Source organism: Sorex fumeus, unplaced genomic scaffold, assembly GCF_029834395.1.
Source record: "Sorex fumeus unplaced genomic scaffold, SorFum_2.1 ptg000131l, whole genome shotgun sequence".
NCBI lineage: Eukaryota > Metazoa > Chordata > Mammalia > Eulipotyphla > Soricidae > Sorex > Sorex fumeus.
Window position 1 is genome coordinate 11849455 of NW_026606188.1, and position 20247 is coordinate 11869701.

General features: G+C 43.9%; 1 protein-coding gene across 1 annotated transcript in view; it reads right to left on the bottom strand.

Moving 5' to 3' along the window:
* FBXL17 (F-box and leucine rich repeat protein 17) overlaps window positions 1-20247 on the bottom strand; it is a 538170-nt gene that overhangs the window by 14025 nt on the left and 503898 nt on the right. Inside the window, exon 8 of the mRNA XM_056139026.1 lies at window positions 11295-11437. Coding sequence (XP_055995001.1) covers window positions 11295-11437 — 143 coding nt within the window. The remainder of the gene's footprint in view (window positions 1-11294; window positions 11438-20247) is intronic.

The following is a 20247-nucleotide window of genomic DNA, read 5'->3' on the forward strand; positions in this document are numbered from 1 at the left end:
GGACGCTGAAGAGGCCACCTGGCCTTCCCCACCACTCACAGACGAGAAGTGACCTCTAAAGCCAGTTCTCAGGTGGACGCGAATTCCTCAGTGGACCAAGAATGAGGCAGGAAGGCCATCACACATGACTAAGCATTTAATAGAACTTAAAGAAGAAAAGCTGTGCATCTTGTTAGCATCTCAAACCACCTGTCAAATATGGGTTGGTGCTTCCAGAGCCACCACAGTGTTCTCTTCAGGCTTTTACGCCTGCGCCTGCGACCAAGGGCTGAAGGCCTTTAAAAACAGGTATCCCCTCCTCCCTCCATATATGGGTAATGTATTGGCTTTTAGGTGGAAAAACTTATCTAAAAATCCAAAAGCATGGAGAGCCAGATACTGAGAACGCAATGAAGCTGACAGAGCCGGCTCATGAATTCAGTCAGCTTTGTCAAATGCACTCATTCCATTTCGGAATCTGCGATGATGGGAGTGCTATGCTCTGTCTGTCAATATCACAACAGGCCTGGCTCCATGCTGTCTCTCTTCCAGGAGATGCGGGCTGCCTGTTAACACTCGCACTGCTTCTGTTCACTTGAATTAGCACAGTGAGAGGAGCTGGGAGGACGGGGATCACGGAAACGCCTGCCGTGTTAAGTGAGAATCAGGGCCTGCCAACTGGAAGCCTCTAATTAGAGATCAGTGCGACTGGAGTCCGACCACCAGACTGTCAGGGAGAAAAATTAGTGACATTTTCATTTCCTGTTTCACCAAGCGATTCTGCACCCAGGTGGTTTCAAGCCAAATGTAAGTTCTCGGCACAGACCCCTTACAGGCTGTCCTGAGGCCTTGAGCTGCTGTCCGTGGAACTGACTGTTAGGCAAGTCTTTTTTTTTTTTTTTTGTATAGGTGTGCTTGTGCCGTGCGGATGACAGCCTAAATTGACATGTGTCGGCCGGTGGGCCAGAGAATCCACCCGGGGCCTCGTCTGCAGTGCTCGAGGCGGTACGGCGAGAGAGGGAGAGTGGAGAACACCCCGGTCAGGTAATGACTGGAGCCGCTGCACAAGGCCAGCAGAGGGATCAGCTAAGCAGAGAACCAGAATGGGGGCGGAGGGGGGCACCAGGGGAAGGGGAAGGAAACGGGTCTCTTTTGAAGTGCAGTTTCTAAGGTGGAGAATGGATGGTGCTGACCTGTCTCTTAAAAACAAACTCACATCAGCACAAATTTACTCTGGTGACGTGCTCTTTAAATCTACAGATTAGAAACAAACAAACAAACAGAGATGAGTGATATTTTTGGTGTTCAAAAGGACGCTGAGTCCAATGACTTGGCTGATGCCTAAATTCTGTGAGGGTCCCACAACCCCAGTGCTCTGGCTTTCCTCAATGCCCCATGCTCAGGAAGTTCAAGGTATCATTGTTTTCATTTATTTTCCTTTAGATGATCTTTATAACACTTGTAATTGTATAGTTACAAAGATAATATATCTATATAAATATACTCCATACAACTTTTATAACTTATCACATATTTTGGGTATATGTATTTGGGGAGTGTGGTCCACACTCCGTGGAGCTCTCCAGGTTTACTCCTGGCTCTGCACTCAGGGGTCACTACCGGCAGTGCTCAGGGAACCATATAGGAGTGTAACCTGGGTCAGCCGTGTTCAAGTACCCTACCCTGCCACACCATCTCTTTTTTTGGTTCAATCTATCACATTCTTTTTTTTTTTTTCCATTTTGGGTCATACCCGGCGATGCTCAGGGGTTACTCCTGGCTCTGCACTCAAAAATCACTCCTGGTAGTGCTCGAGGAACCATATGGGATGCTGGGAATCAAATCCCAGTCAGTTGCGTGCAAGGCAAACACCATACCCACTGTGCTATTGCTCCAGCCCCAACCTATCACATTCTTTTTTTTTTAATTTTTATTAGTGAGACACCATGAGGTACAGTTGTAGATTACAAATTTTTGTGCTTTGGTTTCAATTATACAATGATCAAATACCCATCCCTCCACCAGTGCCCATTTCCCACCACCACGGATCCCAGTATCCCTCCCACCCCCACACACCCCCATCCCACCCTGCCTCTGTGGCAGGGCATTCCCCTCTGTTCTCTCTCTCCTTTTAGGTGTTGTGGTTTGCAAAAGAGGCATTGAGTGGCAATCATGTTTGGTCTATAGTCTACTTTCAGCATGCTTCTCCCATCCTGGGAGGATCCTCCCAACACCCTTTATTTGGTGCTCCCTTCTCTATCTAAGCTCCCTTTTCCCCTAGCATGTGTGGCTGGTTTCCAAGTTTGCCTTATACAGTATTATACAACGAAAAACGATAAGTCAACCAAATAAAGAAAATTAACTTAGTTGAGCACTAAGGAGGGGTTTTTCTGGTTGAAGTTAGGAGCAAGGATCGAGCCCCCGACTGTCTTCACTGCACTGTTGTTCTCAGAGAATCTGGGTGAATCTTAGGGCCCTTTAGCTGCTCATTTTCTTATCTGCTTCCCAGGGAACTGCAGGCTCCCTGGGGTACAAACACTCTCCTGGGGTACAAACACTCCTTTGGTTACTAATTTTTTTCTGATCATTAACCATCTTAGTGATGGGCTGGAGCGATAGCACAGCGGGTAGGGCGTTGGCCTTACAAGTGGCCAACATGGCCGACCCAAGTTCGATTCCTCCGCCCCTCTCGGAGAGCCCGGCAAGCTACCGAGAGTATTCGATATGCCAGACACAGTAACAACAAAGTCTCCAATGGAGACGTTACTGCGCCCGCTCGAGCAAATCGACGATCAACGGGAGGGCCTTTACCTTTTAGCTTTACCTATTTATCTTAGTGATAACACTGGATGAAGATGCTCAATAGGGATTTCTTAAGTAAATTGGGGAGGGGGGGGAATCCCACACAGGATTAAAAAACACAGGCAGAGGAAACTACTTTGCTCATCAACATTTTGCTAACTAGAACTTCTGCTGGGCCCAGCCGAGGAGGCACTCCAGCGGCTGTGTCCTGCAGGCTGGCTGTGTTCTCCCCACTGCCTGTCCCAGCTCGATCAGCCCTTGCTGGGCTCTGTGAGTCAGTTGGTCCACAGTTCTGGGATCTAATCTGAGTTTCTGTTAAGGAAGTGCTGATATATTTCTTTTTTTAAATGAGAGAGAAAAAAAATAGGATCCTGCAACCTAATTCTGTCCTATAATCACTTAAAGCTAAATCAAAGTTCCAAGGAGATTATTTACTGCACAGCAATGAAGCTGCAGGGCGCCTCCAGGCAAACTTCATCCTAAGTTCCAAGTTCCATTCACCCTCCAGCACTCAGGGAGCACATGGCCCTTTCCACTATAAATACACACACACACACACACACACACACAATTTTTTTTCACTCTCCATCAGTGCCATGACAGATGCAAGCAAAATGTCAGCTCTTGCTTGCACTGCTCCCTGAGAGGGTTCTAGGGAGATGTCAATTTTCATGAAGGAACAGAGCAAATGAGCCCCAGTCTGTACCCTGGCTAGCTGACTTGGCAAGTCTTTATTTCTAGGCTTAAAAAAAAGCACCGAGACTAAGATTATTTATTTTCTTTTCGCTTCTTTTTGGGAACAAGGGCTTGCTCCTGGCTCTATGCTCAGGGATCACTCTTGGTACTTGGGGGACTGTATGTGGTGCTGGGGATAGAACCCCGGCCCGTCGCATGAACTTATACTCTCTTTTTAGCCCTGAGACTAAGTTTCACCTTCCTGCACAAGAAGGATTATAATTTGCTTGGTCCTATTAGGACAATCAAAGATTCTATTTTTTTTCCCCCTTAATTGCTGTCTGAGGCCATGGATGTAATTCAACAGTCAGAGCACAGGACCTGCAAGTGTGAAACCCCAGTTCCATCCTCCACTGGAAAAATATCATTGCTGAGTCTCAAGGGCCTAGTTTTTCTATGTGCGATCTCAGCAAGTGAATTTATATTCATGGCTCTAATATTGCAAACCTGTTGGGCCAGATGGTTAATATATCAGATAAAAGATTGCAGAGCAGGTGTGTGTGTATTATGCATCATACATAATAATGATAATAAGGATAGCTGGCATTTATTGAGTGCTTACAGCATGCATGACTTTGGGCTAAGTAATTTATTGCACTAACTCATTTAATCTCCCAACAATCTTACAGGGCAAATATTGTTATCTGCAATTTTCGGATGGAAAAACAGAGAATTTGAGGGGTTAAGTTGTTCTAAGTCCCACAGAGAGAAAAGTGATGAAGGCAGAATCTGAAAATCCCAGGGTGCCACAGTGCTTGTAAATGTAACCTCTGCCACAAAGCTCCATGTCACTGTTTCTTGGCTAAATATTTCAAGCCAGGAGAAGCCTTCAGCTGGCTCTGTAGCGCTTCAGGAGAACAAGGCTGGAAGTCTTGGCTAAAATGAGGCTGAGGGCTAACCTCTGAATTTCAGCTGATGTGTTTTTCCCTGTTTCAATTACCAGGAATAATCAGAAGAGGGTTGTAAAAATGTGTTTTAAAGTGCTCCTATGCGAAAATCACCTGGAGAAACTGTTTTATCAGCAAAAGGAACAAGATGCTGATACTTCAAGTGAAGGGCTAGGTCTGACTTTGCGAGTGTCCGCTGCTGTTCCTGGCCGTCTTTCCCTGCCCTTCTCTGGGGGCGCCTGGGCTGCCGCCCCAGACCTCGGCGTGGCAGACCCACAGAGTCAGGCCAGCTCTGGCCTTATTAGGACAGAATGTTGGGTTTTGTTTTTGCACTTTATTTTCTTTGATAAAGCATACATTTTCAATCTTAAATTGTGGCTGTGGGCGGTGTGGAAACAGCTGTGCAGAGGCCAAGGAGGGGCCCCGCAGGTACACGCTTTGTTTCATGGCTGAGCTGCTGCCCAAACAGTCCTGGACACAGTGCCCCGCAAATGATTTTTCCCTTAAACTGATTTTTCCACTTAGTTCAGTATATTAGTTACAGAGTCCTGTATTATTTTCCCCATAGGGCTTTCCTGTTCATGAGTCCTAAACAAGCTGATAAAAACTCCATTTTCTCCCCAGAAATATTTAGGTGGTTGAGGCTTTCTCTTACCATAATTACTTCCTGAAAAATGCAGTGGTCAATTTTTCCTGAATATTTTTACATTAAATTGGGCAACAAAACTTGGCCCTTGATATTTTAAGGTTATAAAGCAGATTCCTGGCTTTAACGTTCTGACTGGTTTCTATTACTGGTTTTCTGTATTGGTTTCTCATTGATTTGATTAAAGCAAACCTCTCTACCATTGAAATGAGGAACTCTGCATGAAAACAAGGATTTCACAGCACCTAAAGAAATCATTTCTTCTGAAAAGAAACCACCTATTTCATTCCTCCACCAAGTACTCCAGGAACTGGGGCAGGTGAGAAGAGAGGTCTTGGCAAAGGTGGTTTGATGAGGAATGAATTAATTTGATTATTTCCATGGTGTGGATCAATAACAGCTTGGACTCAGGCCCCTGGCCTGAATGCCTCTGGGTAATCAATAGGATCACGAGGCAGGCCCCCTGCCCCCGCCCTTCTCCACCCCCACCCCCCAATGGCAGCTTCTCTGATCTTTTCTGGGCAGGCTCTTCACGCCTGTGTAATTCTAATTTATGTCAACTAGAAATCAAAGAAATTCCTAGCGGCTTTAGTCATAGGACATTGGGGTGGACCTTTCACAATCTATTTATGTCTGTTCCTTAAGTAATGCGGCTCTCCCGAGGTCCTCCTGAGGTGCCTCTGTAGCCAAGGAGAAGCAGCCTGTCAGCAGAAGGCAGCTCCCACCTCTGGGCACAAGCCGAGGAACACAGCAGGTAAATTGAGGCACAAGTTCTCAGTCCTAGCTGGGACTCTCTTCAGGGACGTAAGAACTAATAAGCATTTTCTGCAAAAGGCTTTGCCAAGAGTGGCTCCCTCAATAACGCTCTTTAATGATACCCCAGACGCTGGCATTTTCAAATCAAATGAACAGTGTATAAAATTAGTTCTGCATGAAGTTAAAAAAAAAAAAGAAAGTGAAAGGGAGCTTTTAAAAGCTCCACCATTTCTCCATCCAACTGCTTTTCACGAGGGTTTGGCATTTGAGAATTGCTACATTTATGATGTGACTCGCTGCTCATAACTCGGGCCCTCTGTCTCCAAACTTCTGTAGCAAAGCACACTGCGGAGGTTTCTATCACGACATTTTATCACCAAGGTTTCCCAGACCAGCCAGGGTGCCTCTGGCGAGGTCTGGTTTCTCAGTCAATGCCATACCACTGGGCTGTCTCTCTTCTCGTCAACCTTGTTACCCCAAAGAGTTCTCATTAACCTTGAGCACTGCATTTCCATTTGCCCTACAGCTTTCCCAGGACTTTTTTTTTTGTTCTCTTCAGTTCTGTCTTGCATCTGAACTGCCTTGTAATAAATAAGGAAAACATGTTATTAGAAGACACAGATTTATATGAACCTGGAATTCACTGAAGTTACAAAAAAAAATAATTTCTCTGACCAAAGCCACTGACCGAAATTGTGGAAAGCAGAGTAAAACATGTTACTTCTCTTAAGAGCATTCCGTTGACTTCACAAGTCAGTTTAACTAAACCATCCAATAAATGTGCATTAAGTTGATAGGTGATTTCAGGTCATCCCTAATTCCCAAGGTCAAGGAAGCCTTTGAAACAGTCTTTAAGAATATACGCTCACCCAGTTCATCAAAGTCATCTGACACAGCGTTTTCTTCTTTTGGTTTTTACAATGCATTAAGTTTAGGGGATTAAGTGGCCCCTGCTTCGAACCCCCAAAGTAAAGCCTCTAATATGCTTATCCATCCAGCAATCAGAAAAGCTGCTCAAACAGGGGCTTCCTAATGCACTTCCTGACTTTACAAGCAAGTGTACAGGGATTGCCTCCTCCTGCGGAGAAGTTGGGGCAAACAAATTCACCACGATTTGCCTTAGACACTGCTCATCTAAGTCTGTGCTGCTTTCATCTGCTACAAGTAAGGTTAGTGTTTCTCATCTGTTTTTATTTACTACTGTGTGGGGGTGAGTGAGGGGAGAAAAAGAAGAGGGAGGAGGGTGAAGAGAGCGTTCCTAGATACAATAAACACCATGCATTCTGTTGTTCCTTCAACTCCTCAAAAGCTCACCTCAGGAAGGGATCGCTTCCCAATAAAACGGAGGAGGCCACACGAGACAGCTGCACATGAATGAAGATGCAGCCTGTCTTCAAATCTTTCCCAGAGTCACAGTCCAACAGATAGTAAGCAGCCTGACATAGTGACCTCACCAACCTCCCTCCCCCAGTGCAGGAACCTGGCTGACAATGTTCCTGACAAGGGGTTAGTTATGTAGCCGGGTGAGCTCATGGCTCCTTCTCTGGCCCCAGTGCACGTGCAGAAAGAGGTCTAGCTAATGAGTTATCAGTGGTGTGCTGAAGTGATTGCTAAGCCTGCTAAGCCCTGATTCATTTTGTCCTTTAGTTTTTTTCATGGTACCGATGTTGTTGTTGAGTTACAGTGGATTTTTGTCAGTATATGCTAATTATAATGTTGGTTCCTATTCTTATTGTTATTTTTTTCTCCTTTTTCTTTGTTTATTTTTTCCTGTTTTCAGGTGACACCGGTGATGCTCAGGGGCTACTCCTGGCTCTGCACTCAGGAATTACTTCTGGCGGTGCCTGGGGGACCATCTGGGATGCTGGGGGTCAAACCCAAGTTGGCCATGTACAAGGCAAATGCCCTCCCAACTGTACTACGGCTCCATTTTCTCCTTTCCTTTATTTTTCTTATTGTTTTACTTCCCTGCCTGGAATGATCTTATCCTTCAACTTAACCTTTTGCTTTCTCCCTATGCCTGGGCAGTGGACTGATTTCTACCTAACCCCGGGTGCCCATGAAGGTCTTGTTCCCCTTTATAAACTGTATAGAAAATGTAATACTTGCTATCTTTGTGTAAAACGCAATCTTCAGTTTCCATTCCAGGGGACAGAAATTAAAAGGCAAGATCTTTGTGTTAACTCCCCTCTCTTTTAAGTTTACTTGCAAAATGGGATGGCAGGCAATATAATTCTTTCTCATTTGTGTATCACCACATCAATGAAATCACATGGTAAAAGGCAAGAATATTCAAGAACAGGGCATTTCATCCGGCAGAGACGACAGACATACGCTTAGACAGATGATCATAATTCTACATGAGCCGTTCTGCCATCACTCAGCTTACAGGTGAGGAAATGCAGCCTGAAGAGGGTTAAGATCCACTATGATGACACAATTGTCAGAACCCAGCCTTGAACCTGAACTCTGCATTGAGAGTCCAGGCCCTCTAATCCTTGCTACTCAAAATATTCTCTGGATCTTTTTAAAATTTCTTTCAAAACTTCACTCCTTGAAAGCCAAGTGGCTCGAGGTTCTATCCTCCCTTTAATCAGTCCTTTGGCTTTTAGGTGCCAATGGCTTTCACTTCCACTCTGTGCCATGTGGCAGCTCCCACCCCCGTGGCCTGCTTGGTTTTGCTCTGAACTAACTAACGCTGAGGATCTGGAGAGGGAGGTCTGGCACGCTCTAGGCTGCTCCATCTGGAGTGGACCAGGGTCAGGTGGCACAGTGCCTCGTCTGTCTGTGGGGCTACTGACTGGATATTGAATTCAGCCTGAGCTAAGGGCTAAACCCTCAGGACAGAGCTTGTGACCGTTCCTTCACTTTCTCAGACTCCTGTATTTAGGTAGAAGAGGAATTTGTGTGTTTTGCGAGGCTGGGTTGGGTGTTCTCAAGTAGGGCCCAGCAAGCCTGGGGTTCACTGTCATGCTTCTTAGCTAAGCAGACCTGTGGTTCAACGTGAGGAACCCTGGTGGCACCAGAGACCACCAAGGTCACCCTAGTGACTTCAGAGGTCTCTAGGGCCGCACCTGGCAGTACCAGGGCCTTAACCTCTTTACTGTATGATCTCTTCTGTCTCTAAAGGGACTTGTTATTTGACTGAGGTTCTGTGATTTACAGTATTGTTAACGCTGGTATCCGGGCATGTGATTCCAACCCCAAACCCATCTTCAGTGTACCCACCTCCCTCTCTCCAGGAACCCTGCCCATCACCAACTCAACTATGTGGCTCAGTTCTCCCATTATGCTGCTGTGGGACCTCAACTGCTGTCTTGCTGTGTATCTTTAAGGTCCACATACGAGTGAGATCATCCTGTGTCAATCTATATTGAAAAGGATTCATTCTGATCTGAACATCAGTGAGAGACAGATCAACAGAGGCATTTGATGCTCCTAATTTAGCCGTGGAAGCAGAACCAACATTAACAACTCGAGAGTGGGAATTCCTGAGAATGGATGTGTGTGTGTGGGTGTGTCCTGAACGCCTACATTTTAGAGTCTCAGCACTCATGTTGGGGAACACGGATGTTGCACCCCTTTCAAGAGGAAGCCAAGGAGCTCTCCTTGGCATTTCCTGAATCCTCTGCCTATTGAGGCCCTTTTAATTCCTTCTATTTTACTTTGGTTTTGTTTTGGGGCCACACCCAGCAGTGCTCACGGCTAACTCCTGGCTCTGGACTCAGGGATTCCCTCCTGGGACCATATCTCTTGAGCACAGACCCAGACAGAAGCCATGAGTATAGTCAGGTATGGCCCAAAACAAAACCAACAGAAAGCAATTATTCTTTTGATTTAATGTAGCTTTTTTTTTTTAAGGGGAGATTGGAGCCACACCCAGCAGTGGGTATAGGGGAATCCTATGTGGTGCTGGGATCAAAACTGGGTCACCAGATAGGGCCCTACCCGATGTACTATCTCTCTGGCCCCACCTTTTAACTTATTTTAACGTAACATGGTTAGTCGTGATTTCAGTACTGAAATCTGAGGGAGGCTTGCAATCCTTGGTCCCAGTTCCGTTGCTTAGTAACAGAGTCAGCTTTTTAAAAAGGCTGGGCTGTGAATAGATAATAAAAGCTCTCTAAACATAACTAACTGGCAAAGGCCTAGTCCAAGTTGATAGTTGAAAGCATTTAGAAAAAAAAAAACTAGGTCAATTAACAAAAATGACAAAGCACATGAAGGATTCAGGCCATTCTTCCATTAGCCCCCAAATGGCTACATTTAGGAAATTCATGTCCTTTGAGAGGCATGCATATTCAGTTTCATTTTCTTTGGCTAGATTTGTCTGTAATCACCATTTGCAAAAGTAGCACATGCGTGTAAATCATTGCAAGGGGCCAGCTCTGGGCAAGCAGCTGAGGTGAATCTTTATCAAGGAAGCAAGGCCTGCTGGGAAACGGCCCCTGGAGAGCCACCAGCATTGAAACCACTCCAAAGGCCTGGGCTGGACTCATGGTGCAATGACTGCTATTTATTTTCTTTTGTTTCCTTTCTTTTTTTTTTTTTTTTGGTGTGTGTCTGTGGTGTGTGTGTGGGGGGTCACACCCAGTGGTACTCAAGCCTTCCTCTTGGCTCTATGCTCAGTGATCATATATAACTGTGCTCAGACGACTTTATGGAATGCTGGGAATCGAACCTGGGTGGGCCACGTGCAAGGCAAACACTCTCCCCACTGCACTGTCTCTCTGACCCCTGACTGTTCTTTCTGAGCTTCCACTTTCCTTCACAGTGCAAAGAGGGGTTCCTTCAGGTCAATATAAATGAATGATGGATGTGACAAAAGAGGAATGACCTCTCTAGTACGAAGAGAATCATACAGATTTTTATTATCTTTCTTCTAAGTGTTCAAATGATCTAATTTTCCCAAGTTCACAGTCATGTATTTGGCGAGTACCATGGACCCCCAATAGCACCTCTGGGATTATTTCTCACCTTAAGCTGTGTCAGCCTAAGTGCAGAAAGAGGTCAGTTCACATATATAATATTCCTCACTGGTCCTATCTTATCCCCAAATGGCAAGAAGAGATAAGAGTACTGAAATCATACAGTTTAAACAGTGAAAAAATTAGATGCCATTGTTCTTCTTACCTTAACATCACAAAAACCTTGGAAGCCAAATAGAATTGGACGGTAATTATCATGCATGTTGCAGTAATGTTAGACAGGAAACCTTCTAACTTGTGGTGCACAGACTAATGGACAAGTCAACATCCAAGCTAAAGATGTGCACATGATTGCTTTTTCTTGAGGCATAGAACAAATTCACTTTCTCTGTTCAATTTTAAACCGGGACATGAGAAGTAATTTAGAAAACCAGATAACTCACAGGTATGATTTTGATAGTACAGCTATGAGCATGGATGCATATTCTAGAGGGAGAAAGATGAGCTCAAGCTATTAACTATTCTGCTGTGGAGAAAACAAATGTGGTGGAGATCTCTTACTTTATCGCATCTCATCAGGCCCAGGTATCTCAGAGATTTGCTGCTCTGTGCAATCAGCGTGGCTCCCTGGTCTGTGATTTCTTTACACCACCCAACATCCACAGTCTCTATGGTCATGCTGTAGCGTCCAATGGCTATCAGTGCTGCAGAGAGAGGAGAGAAAGCAAGCACACATTAGCAGTGTTAGTAAACACTCTGATTCCAGAGATTTTTCTCATTTCCTTCCTAAATTAGTTCCTCAATTGTTGGGTAGAAATAAAATATTTTGTAAACAAATTCAATTTGAAATGCTTTGGAGAAGCTTGCCCTATAACAAATCATTTCAGAGTGAAAATAATTCCATAATTTCTTTTTGCTGAACTACAAACTTCTATCAGTTTTGCTCATTTTGGTCACGTGCACTTTTAAGCTTTTACACTGGCCGAGGAAGTACAGAAAAAAGGAGAAGAAAATGTTACAACAAACACACACATTGGTATAGCAAACCAGTTTAGCCAGAGTGGCTAAACTCTAAGGTAACTTGCATAATTTTTTTTAAAAAAAAAGAACAACCCATGTAAACACCATTCTGAAGCGTGTTACACAGCATTTTCTTCCCATCTGTTCATGATCTGTAAGATGTGAGAGTATATAACATTTCCCCATTAGTCCTTTGTGGAGCTGCTAGGGATTGGAAGTCCATTATACACACTGTGGAGTTAAATTGGAGTCAAGTTAGACTGCAGTGATGGGAATGTGCTTGCTCCGGTGACTAGGTGCCCCATATCAGAAGTTTTTCTTCTATTAACATACCAAATGCAGCCTGTCACTGAGGCCGATGATGATGGTCTCTCTAATCTTTGTGACACTTTAGCCTTGTGCCACCAGGGGTGCAGAAGCTTATCCTCTAATCTCCGTGTGACTATTTACCCTTGAGCCATAACCCATCCCTGTCAGGGCAGCCAATCGGAGACAGGCCACGGACCTGTGATTTGACAGACAATCCTACCTCTACACTCTACACTGAAGCAGAAAAACCAATTTCAATACCTCCAGCCAGAATAAGTTTATGGAACGTTGGTTTGGAAAGTAAAACTCTGAAAACAATGGCACAAATATTAAAAAGGAAGGAGAAATAGTTAATCATTTCCCCATTCTATGAAAGTAGGGATGAGTTGATTTCTGCAACATTAAAGGCAGATATTATTTTCCAATTGACTAGACTGATAAGAGTAGAGAATTACTCCTGTAAAGAAGTGTTAACTCTTACAACTCCTGGCAAGATTCTTTTGCTAATGAATTCAGTGATTTTTAAAAATTTGTACTAGAAAACTCATGCTAATACATTCAAGTATCAAGGAACTCCTATTGAGACATATTTAGAAGAACAATAATCATTATATTTTAATAATGCAACACTACGCACTGTTAGGAAAAGTGATGCCATGACATTTTCTTATACATGGATGGACCCGGAGACTATCATGCTGAGTGAAATGAGTCAGAGAGAAGGGGACAGACATAGAATGACTGCACTCATTTGTGGGATATAAAAAAATAAAAACAAATATAGTATTTGAGTAATACTCAAGAACAGTAGAAACAAAGGCCAGGAGGACTGGTCCATGGTAGGAAGCTTGTCACAAAGGAGGAGGAGGAATGCAGTTAGACAGAGAAGGGGCCACTATGACAACGACAGTTGGAAATGATCACACTGGATAAGAACTGAGTGCTGAAAGGAGGTAAAGTGATATGCATGATACCCTTTCAGTAACAGCATTACAAACCACAGTGCCTGAGAGAGAAAGAAGGAGGAGGGAGGGAGGGAGGGAGGGAGGGAGGGAGGGAGAGAAAGAGAGAGAGAGAGAGAGAGAGAGAGAGAGAGAGAGAGAGAGAGGTCTGCCATAAAGGCAGGCTATGGAACAGACGGTGGGAGGAAGACTGCAGACACTGACGGTGGGAAATGTGCACTGGTGAAGGGATGGGTGTTGGAACATTGTGTGACTGAAAGTCAATCGTGAATGACTTTGTAACTATGTATCTCATGGTGATTCAATAAAAGAAAGTACAAAAAATCATGATACTGGTTTTGATTTTTTTCCCTGGAAGGGCGGGTGTTGTGGGCACCTCTGCAGTGCTTGGTGCTCAGTGTTCCTCCTGGCGGAGCCCAGGGACCCGGCAGTGTTGGGAATGAAATCCAGGGCTCCACCAGCAAGCAGATGCCCTGGTCCTTTGAGCAGTTCCTTCCCGACCCAGAATCTCAGGGGTTTCCAGTGAAAATGCTACAGGGAAAGAGCACATTTACTGTCCTGGGAGTTCTGCAGGCCACTCCTCTGGGGATGCTCTTATCCTGGCATGTACTATATAACTATATAAAGGTTTGCCTGATGGTCTGTGTTACATTTTTGTGTCAAAGTAACAACCACCAATGTTAATTCCGTGGGTACCCCTGACCAAAAAAAAACACTGTCATCATCTCTGGGGGATGCATCATTTTCACTGCTTAGGACAGTCCCTTGATTCCCCTGGAGAAACACTGTGGAAGAACATAAAAGAAATGCCTTTCAGGACAAGGTGCTCAAATTGTGATTTCAAAGATGAAAAATATCAGTTGCAGACTGGTCCTAGGTCTGCAGATTGTGTCGTCTTTCTAAGGTTTGAGATAAGAACATGAAAATCCTATGTTATCCTAGAAAAGGCAAAGCAAATCTGATGTATCTTTAGCAATTACTCGATAAGCAAGCCAAGAAGTCATGGAATCTAGCCGCTAGAGAAAAACACTGCATGTGGCATTTTTCATTTCTTTCTTGGTCAAATGAAAATAAAAAGCAAAGAAAGGCAACTGGAGATTTTTTTTTTTTTTTTGGCCACAGTGTTCTTGACTAAATAACTGCTCCTCTTAGAGCATTTTCTCCAATACTTATTGACTACCATCGTGCTAGACACTGGCCTAAGAATTTTAGGTGACATTTTCTTATTTATCCCTTGGAGCAATCTTATAAAGTCTGTCCGACATTTTTAGTTTTAAAGATCAGGAAGTCAAGTAACAGAAAACTTACTTAAATAAATTTCCTCCTTGTAACTGACATACAGGAAGACTCGGAGTGGGAGGAAATCTCAGAGCCTGCTCTCCTAGGCTGTAGATAAGATCTCCCAAACCTGAACCGTGGGTCCAAGCAATCCTCAAACAGCCCACCAACCCGCGTGACTGTGGTGTGGCAAGCCAGAGAAGGACCAGCTTTTGGGGTCTGGAAATCACAGCATGTGGAGTAACAGTGTGACATATCAGGGTGTGCCAAACTCTCATGGACTCCTTGTGTCTAACAACTGGGAGGGCGAGGCAGATGTGACGAACAAAGAAGTTAATGATGAAATTATTCCCCCATCACTTCCCATTCCTAACTTTCACACTGCTGAGCTCAAGTGAAAATCAGCTTCTCAGAAAAGCTCATCCTGTCATTGATGAACTATTATTGGACGTTTCATTCATTCATTCATAGTCTATTAGAATGACAGCTCCAATTTACTACAACATTTAACATATGCCTGGTAGATGGTAGGCTTTAAAAAATATCAGTTAGTTAAAGTAATATGGCCCATTACAGAGGCATGCCAAGGGCAGAGAGTTTAGCCCGTCTCTCTTTAGGGCAGGAATGAGATCACAGGAACACTTATGAAGAGCTGACCTAGGTCTTGAGGGATGAATAAGGATTCTCTAGAAAAATAAATAAGTAATGGCAGATATGTAGGGCTAAGAAATGGATCTGTATAGGAACAGGGACATGTGAAAATCAACACAAAAGCAAAATGATTCGAAACTGAAACAGGTGTTCTTAAAAATATGTACCCATCACTGTACGGCTGGCATTTAGATGGGGGGCTCAGAAAGAGACTGGTCAAGTTACTTCTACTCCCAATAGCCCTGCAAATACAATTTACATTTTTGAGGTGAGACAACAGAAGTGAAATACTTAACCAGGGCTCCCTGTGCCACCCACTCAGTGGCAGAATTGAGGAGCTTATGGAGATAGTTGGTTTACTTGAAAATCAGTGTTCAGGGCCAGAGAGGAAGCAGATGGTAGTGGGTAGTGGAATTTCCATGTGTTCAAGACGTGTAGGGTAACATTGCTTTGTCCTTCTTCCACAAGGAGCTTAGGTTTATCTTGTTACACCCATCACAGTGCTCCTGAGGCATTTCCATTCCATTGTGTTTATCTGTAAACAGTCTTCCCTATGCTCTCCTCTCCACCCAGTTAATCAGCTTTCCCCCTAATCAGACTCTGTTAATTTGTAAGGATTCCCAGAAATCTATGATTTTATATGTACGAGTGATATATTGCCTTTCTCCTCTCCTTGTGCCTTATGAACAGTTTACTTTAAAGCAATGCCCTTTTTTGTATAGATACAGGAAGACTGTTAACATTATGCTTTGTAACTTAGGATTTGATTGGCTTTGAATTTTATTCACTCCCAGGCATCTGCTTTCTCGTCTTAAGCCTCAGTTGCCCTTAGTTCCTAACACCCCAAAAGCAGGGTCCCGACGAGGGACTGAACGGACCTAGGGCAAGTGGTGAGCTACCTTGGCAGCGAAATGGGCCAGGCCAAAGTGCCATGATTCTTAACTATAAGTTAAGAGTTTGATCATAGACAAATGCTGTCATGATCCAAAGGTAACGACGAGACTAGGATCCTGCTAGGGGTGGGAAAGACTATCTGGCCTGAGCACTGTAGTCTGAGATCGAGATGGCCCTAGGAGAATAATTCTATAAGTTTAAGATATTTCTTACTGTATCCATACAAAATGATTTATATTATATATTCTTATATGCTTGTGGGACAAGGAGAGGAGAAACACACCCTTGGGATTCTGCTCTAGGGTGGGTCCTCCTGCTGAGAAAGGATCTGTCCTAGGAGCGGCTTTCCCTGAGGCTAAGATTTCTACCCCTATTGATTATGACGGCAGTCTCCTGCCCCCGCACCTGACTGTCCTCACCGCCGGGGCCCCTTAGTGGGGAGCGGGTTGAGCTTTCTTCCCCGTCCCGACCAGGGCTCCGGCAGTCAAAGACCTCCAGGACCAGCCACCACCATGCTGAGACCACTCTCCGCAAACATGGAAGGTACTGGCAGAGGGACAAAGTCACGCGGGTTCCGGGGCTGAGATCTCCAAGCCTACTCAGATTTGGGCTGAGCATCCTCCACCCAGATCCTCCAAATTCCAGTAGGCGGGGGTCACACCCACCGACTGGCCCCCTGGCGCCGTGTAATCCCATCAACGGCCAAGACTCAGAGACTATAAAAACCAGCTCCCGGAACCGCGCGGCCGCATTCGCGGCCGTGCGACATCCTATTATTACATCTTATTATCTCATTCCTACTTTGGACGAACTGGCAGGCTACCGAATGTAGCCTGCCCACACGGCAGAGTCTGGCAAACTCCCTGTGGCGTACCCAATATGCCAAATACCAGTAACAATGATGGGTCTCATTCTCCTAAAGAGCCTTGAATATAATCTCAGGGCTAGGATGAAGGAGATGTTACTGGGGCCTGCTCGAGGCAATCGACGATTAACAGGATGATTTGTGATTGATTGGTGACTGATTATGACCACACCTATGTGTAATGATTACCCCAACCCCTCATGCTTTGGGATTTAACTGTTCTAGAAGAGTGGGCTGGGGGATCAGAAAGAAGGAGAAGGAATCAGAAGGGGATCAGAAGGAAGAAGCAGAGGATCAGAAGGAAGAGAAGGAGGGTGAAGAGGGATGGAGAAGGAGAATTAAGTAGCATGGGGGAGGAAGAAGGGGAGCAGAGGCAGAGAAGGGAGATTGGTGTAGATGGAGAGAGGATCAGAATAAAATGCGACTAATATCAACCAGCCTGCCCTTGTTTCCTTCCTCTGCCTGAACATCGCCATCAACCTCCCGGGGGTGGGGAAGAAGGGTGAGACTACCAAACACAGGCGGCGGGAGAGATAGAGCCACTGCGCTGTGTGCTGCGCCCGCCCCTTTTGTGTGAGTTTACACAAAGACATATCTTGCTTTATCATCATTTAATAGGTGTTTCTACTTGTCCATAAAATGGACACCCAGGAGAGGAGTGATAGTAAGGTGTTTGCCTTATATGCAGTCAACTCTGGTTAGCTCAACCTGATTTGTTCCCTGTGTCCTGCCAGGAAGGATCAACAAGCACAGGAACAGGAGTAAACCCTAAACACTGAGGGTGTGGTCCCAAACCCCAAACAAACAACAGAATCCTCAAATTCTACGCTGAGTAATTTACATTTTTATAAGTCCTTCTGTAATTAAAAGTTTTAATTTTAGGCACTGTGGTTTACAGTAGTGTCAATGATCGGGCTTCCTACAGAATCCATCCCAGCACTGCACCCTGCACTGGGGTGGACACTTTTTTCCACCAGTGTCCCCTCTTCCCTCCCCTGGGGTCAGCTTCCTGCTGAAGACTCAATTTTGGTTGCCTCTGGACATCTGTTATGCCCTACTTTGTTTCCTGATATCACTGCTGTTAACTGTTAGCTGTAAAGCCAGTAGTGTGGTGTAGTGTCTGATTTCCAGCCTTGCTGTTTAACAGGTATCCAACCTCAGGATCAGGGATGCTGATCTTTCGTTTCCATTCCTGAACAGTAAGGCTGTTGTTTTGTGTTATGATATATTTTATATTTTCTAACATCATTTCACAGTGGTGCAGTTGACATAAAATTAAAATATTTTGGAAAAATAAAAGCTCTGGGCAAACAAAAGCACTATCTAAGTCCCGAGTCATCTGTCCCCACTAGAGTTCTGAACTGCCTGTTGTCCACCACTGATCTGCACTTGTGTCTCCAGCTGGGCTCTGCACTGTAAATACAGTATGTGATATTATTGTAATTAGGAGCTGCTGATAATGCAGCAAATAAGTACAATGTGCTTATTAAGCTAAGAAAGAATCCATTAGGCAATAGTAATTCCAAGCATGTTGGGCACTTTGGCAGGGTGTGGGGTACAGTGGTGTGAGAGCAAACCTATAAGCGTCAATACTATTGCAAACACATTGTCCAAACTATAACAACTCAAAATTGAAAACAGAAAGTAGGTTCACAGGGAGGCAGAGTATGTGGGGTGAGAACCCTTGTACTGGTGGAAGTACAATGATACTGGGCTTGAGATGGACTTGGAACACCAACTGTATGCCTGATACTGTTAACAATGTTGTAAACCATGCTGCCTAAATAAATATTTAAAAGGAAAAACAAATACACAAACAAAGCAAAGTGCAAAGATTTTTATATGGTGCGACTCGACTCCACCTTTCTTAAAAGACATATGGGAATTCAATAAAAGCACAGATCTACTCATTGATGGGAAATGAATGCTAAAGATGAATGAGTAGGAAAAGGGAAGGGTGAGGATGACAGGGAAGGGTGGCAGCAGTGTGATACGGGGCAGCACTGGGAATATCTCACTGGATACTGCTTTAACTTTGCCACTCGTTAGTGTAGTAATGCTTTCCATATCACCCCAAATAAGAAAATCAAAACACACCAGGATTTGGGGAAAACAAAGTGGAATATAGATACAGTGACAAGTGGACCTAATTGTATTACAAATGAACAACAAAACCAGGCTAATATAACCAAGCTGACAAGAATTAGGAATTAAGTTCTTTGGGAAAACTGGAAACAATTGGGAGAAACATACAAAACCCAAAAAACCCAACTGGCAGGAAATACTGTCACCATAGTTAGTAAATCTATTCTTCTTAGGGACATCAATTAGAATTCAATATACTTTATTTGTAATCTAGGATCATAACAGTGACTACCAGTCTGTCAGCTGTTGGAGAAGTTACAAATAAGAAAGGAGAAATTTAAAATAAATCTTGACCTGGAATCAGAGGTACCAGAATAAACCATGGAGAATAAATAGACAGAAATAACAAAGGAGGAAATATGTAATTCCATGGTTTAGTAGATAGACATATATTTCTTAGCCTTTTCTGCTCAGAGGACCTAGGGTCAATGACATCTCAAGAACAGTGATCTACTAGCAATGAGATTTTGGTCCCTAAATAACTTTCTTCAACAAAGTAAGTTACAGATCATTAGAGAAATAGTTGTAAGATTGGGAAAGGAGAATACAAGATAAGTTTGAAAATTCTTATGAAGAACAATGAACAAATGTGGAAGGAGGGGGAGAAATATAAAAACTCTACAAGCAATTTTGCAGGACTAACTGAGGTAGGCAAGATTTGCCAACAGATGCTCAACTCAGTCAGCGGGCAAAAGTGTAAGAAGAGAGGATACTATCACAATACTTAAAGATACTTATTAGTTACCAAGGGGGAAAAAGTAACTTTACACTTGTGTAAGAGACCCAGTGAGAGATCCAGCGAGAGACCCAGCAGATTGTATGTTAACCAAACAATCGGCTCAACATCACCAGCAAGAATGAAGATCAACATCATGTACCACCTGCTCACTTGTGATGGGCTCTTACCAAAATGAATCATCCCAATCTACTCCTAGGAAAATATCACTCAAACACAAACTGAGAATGTTCTCCAAAATATCTCACCAAAACTCTTGGAAAGGGTCAAAGTAATGTAATAAAAAATGAGGAGGAGTCTCAGACTGGAGGAGAGTGAGATTTGGTAACCAGAAGCAATTCAGGATCCTGGAGCAGATAAATAAAATAGGGAACAAACTAGTAAAATTCAAATAAGACTTGCAGTTGAGTCAATCTTAATGCTCCAATATTCATTTCCTAGTTTGAACACTGTAACTATTGTAATGAACACAGCAGGTAGTACGGCCGAGGATATATATATATGTGAATGCCACCATTTCACATCTTTTCTCCAATTCTAAAATACTTCAAAATAAAGAGCAAAGTTAGGGAAAAGCTAATAATAGATGAGTGAATGAACTAAGCAGAGAACTAAAAATTACTAGTGGGAGCAGGGATTAGGTTCGCACTGAAA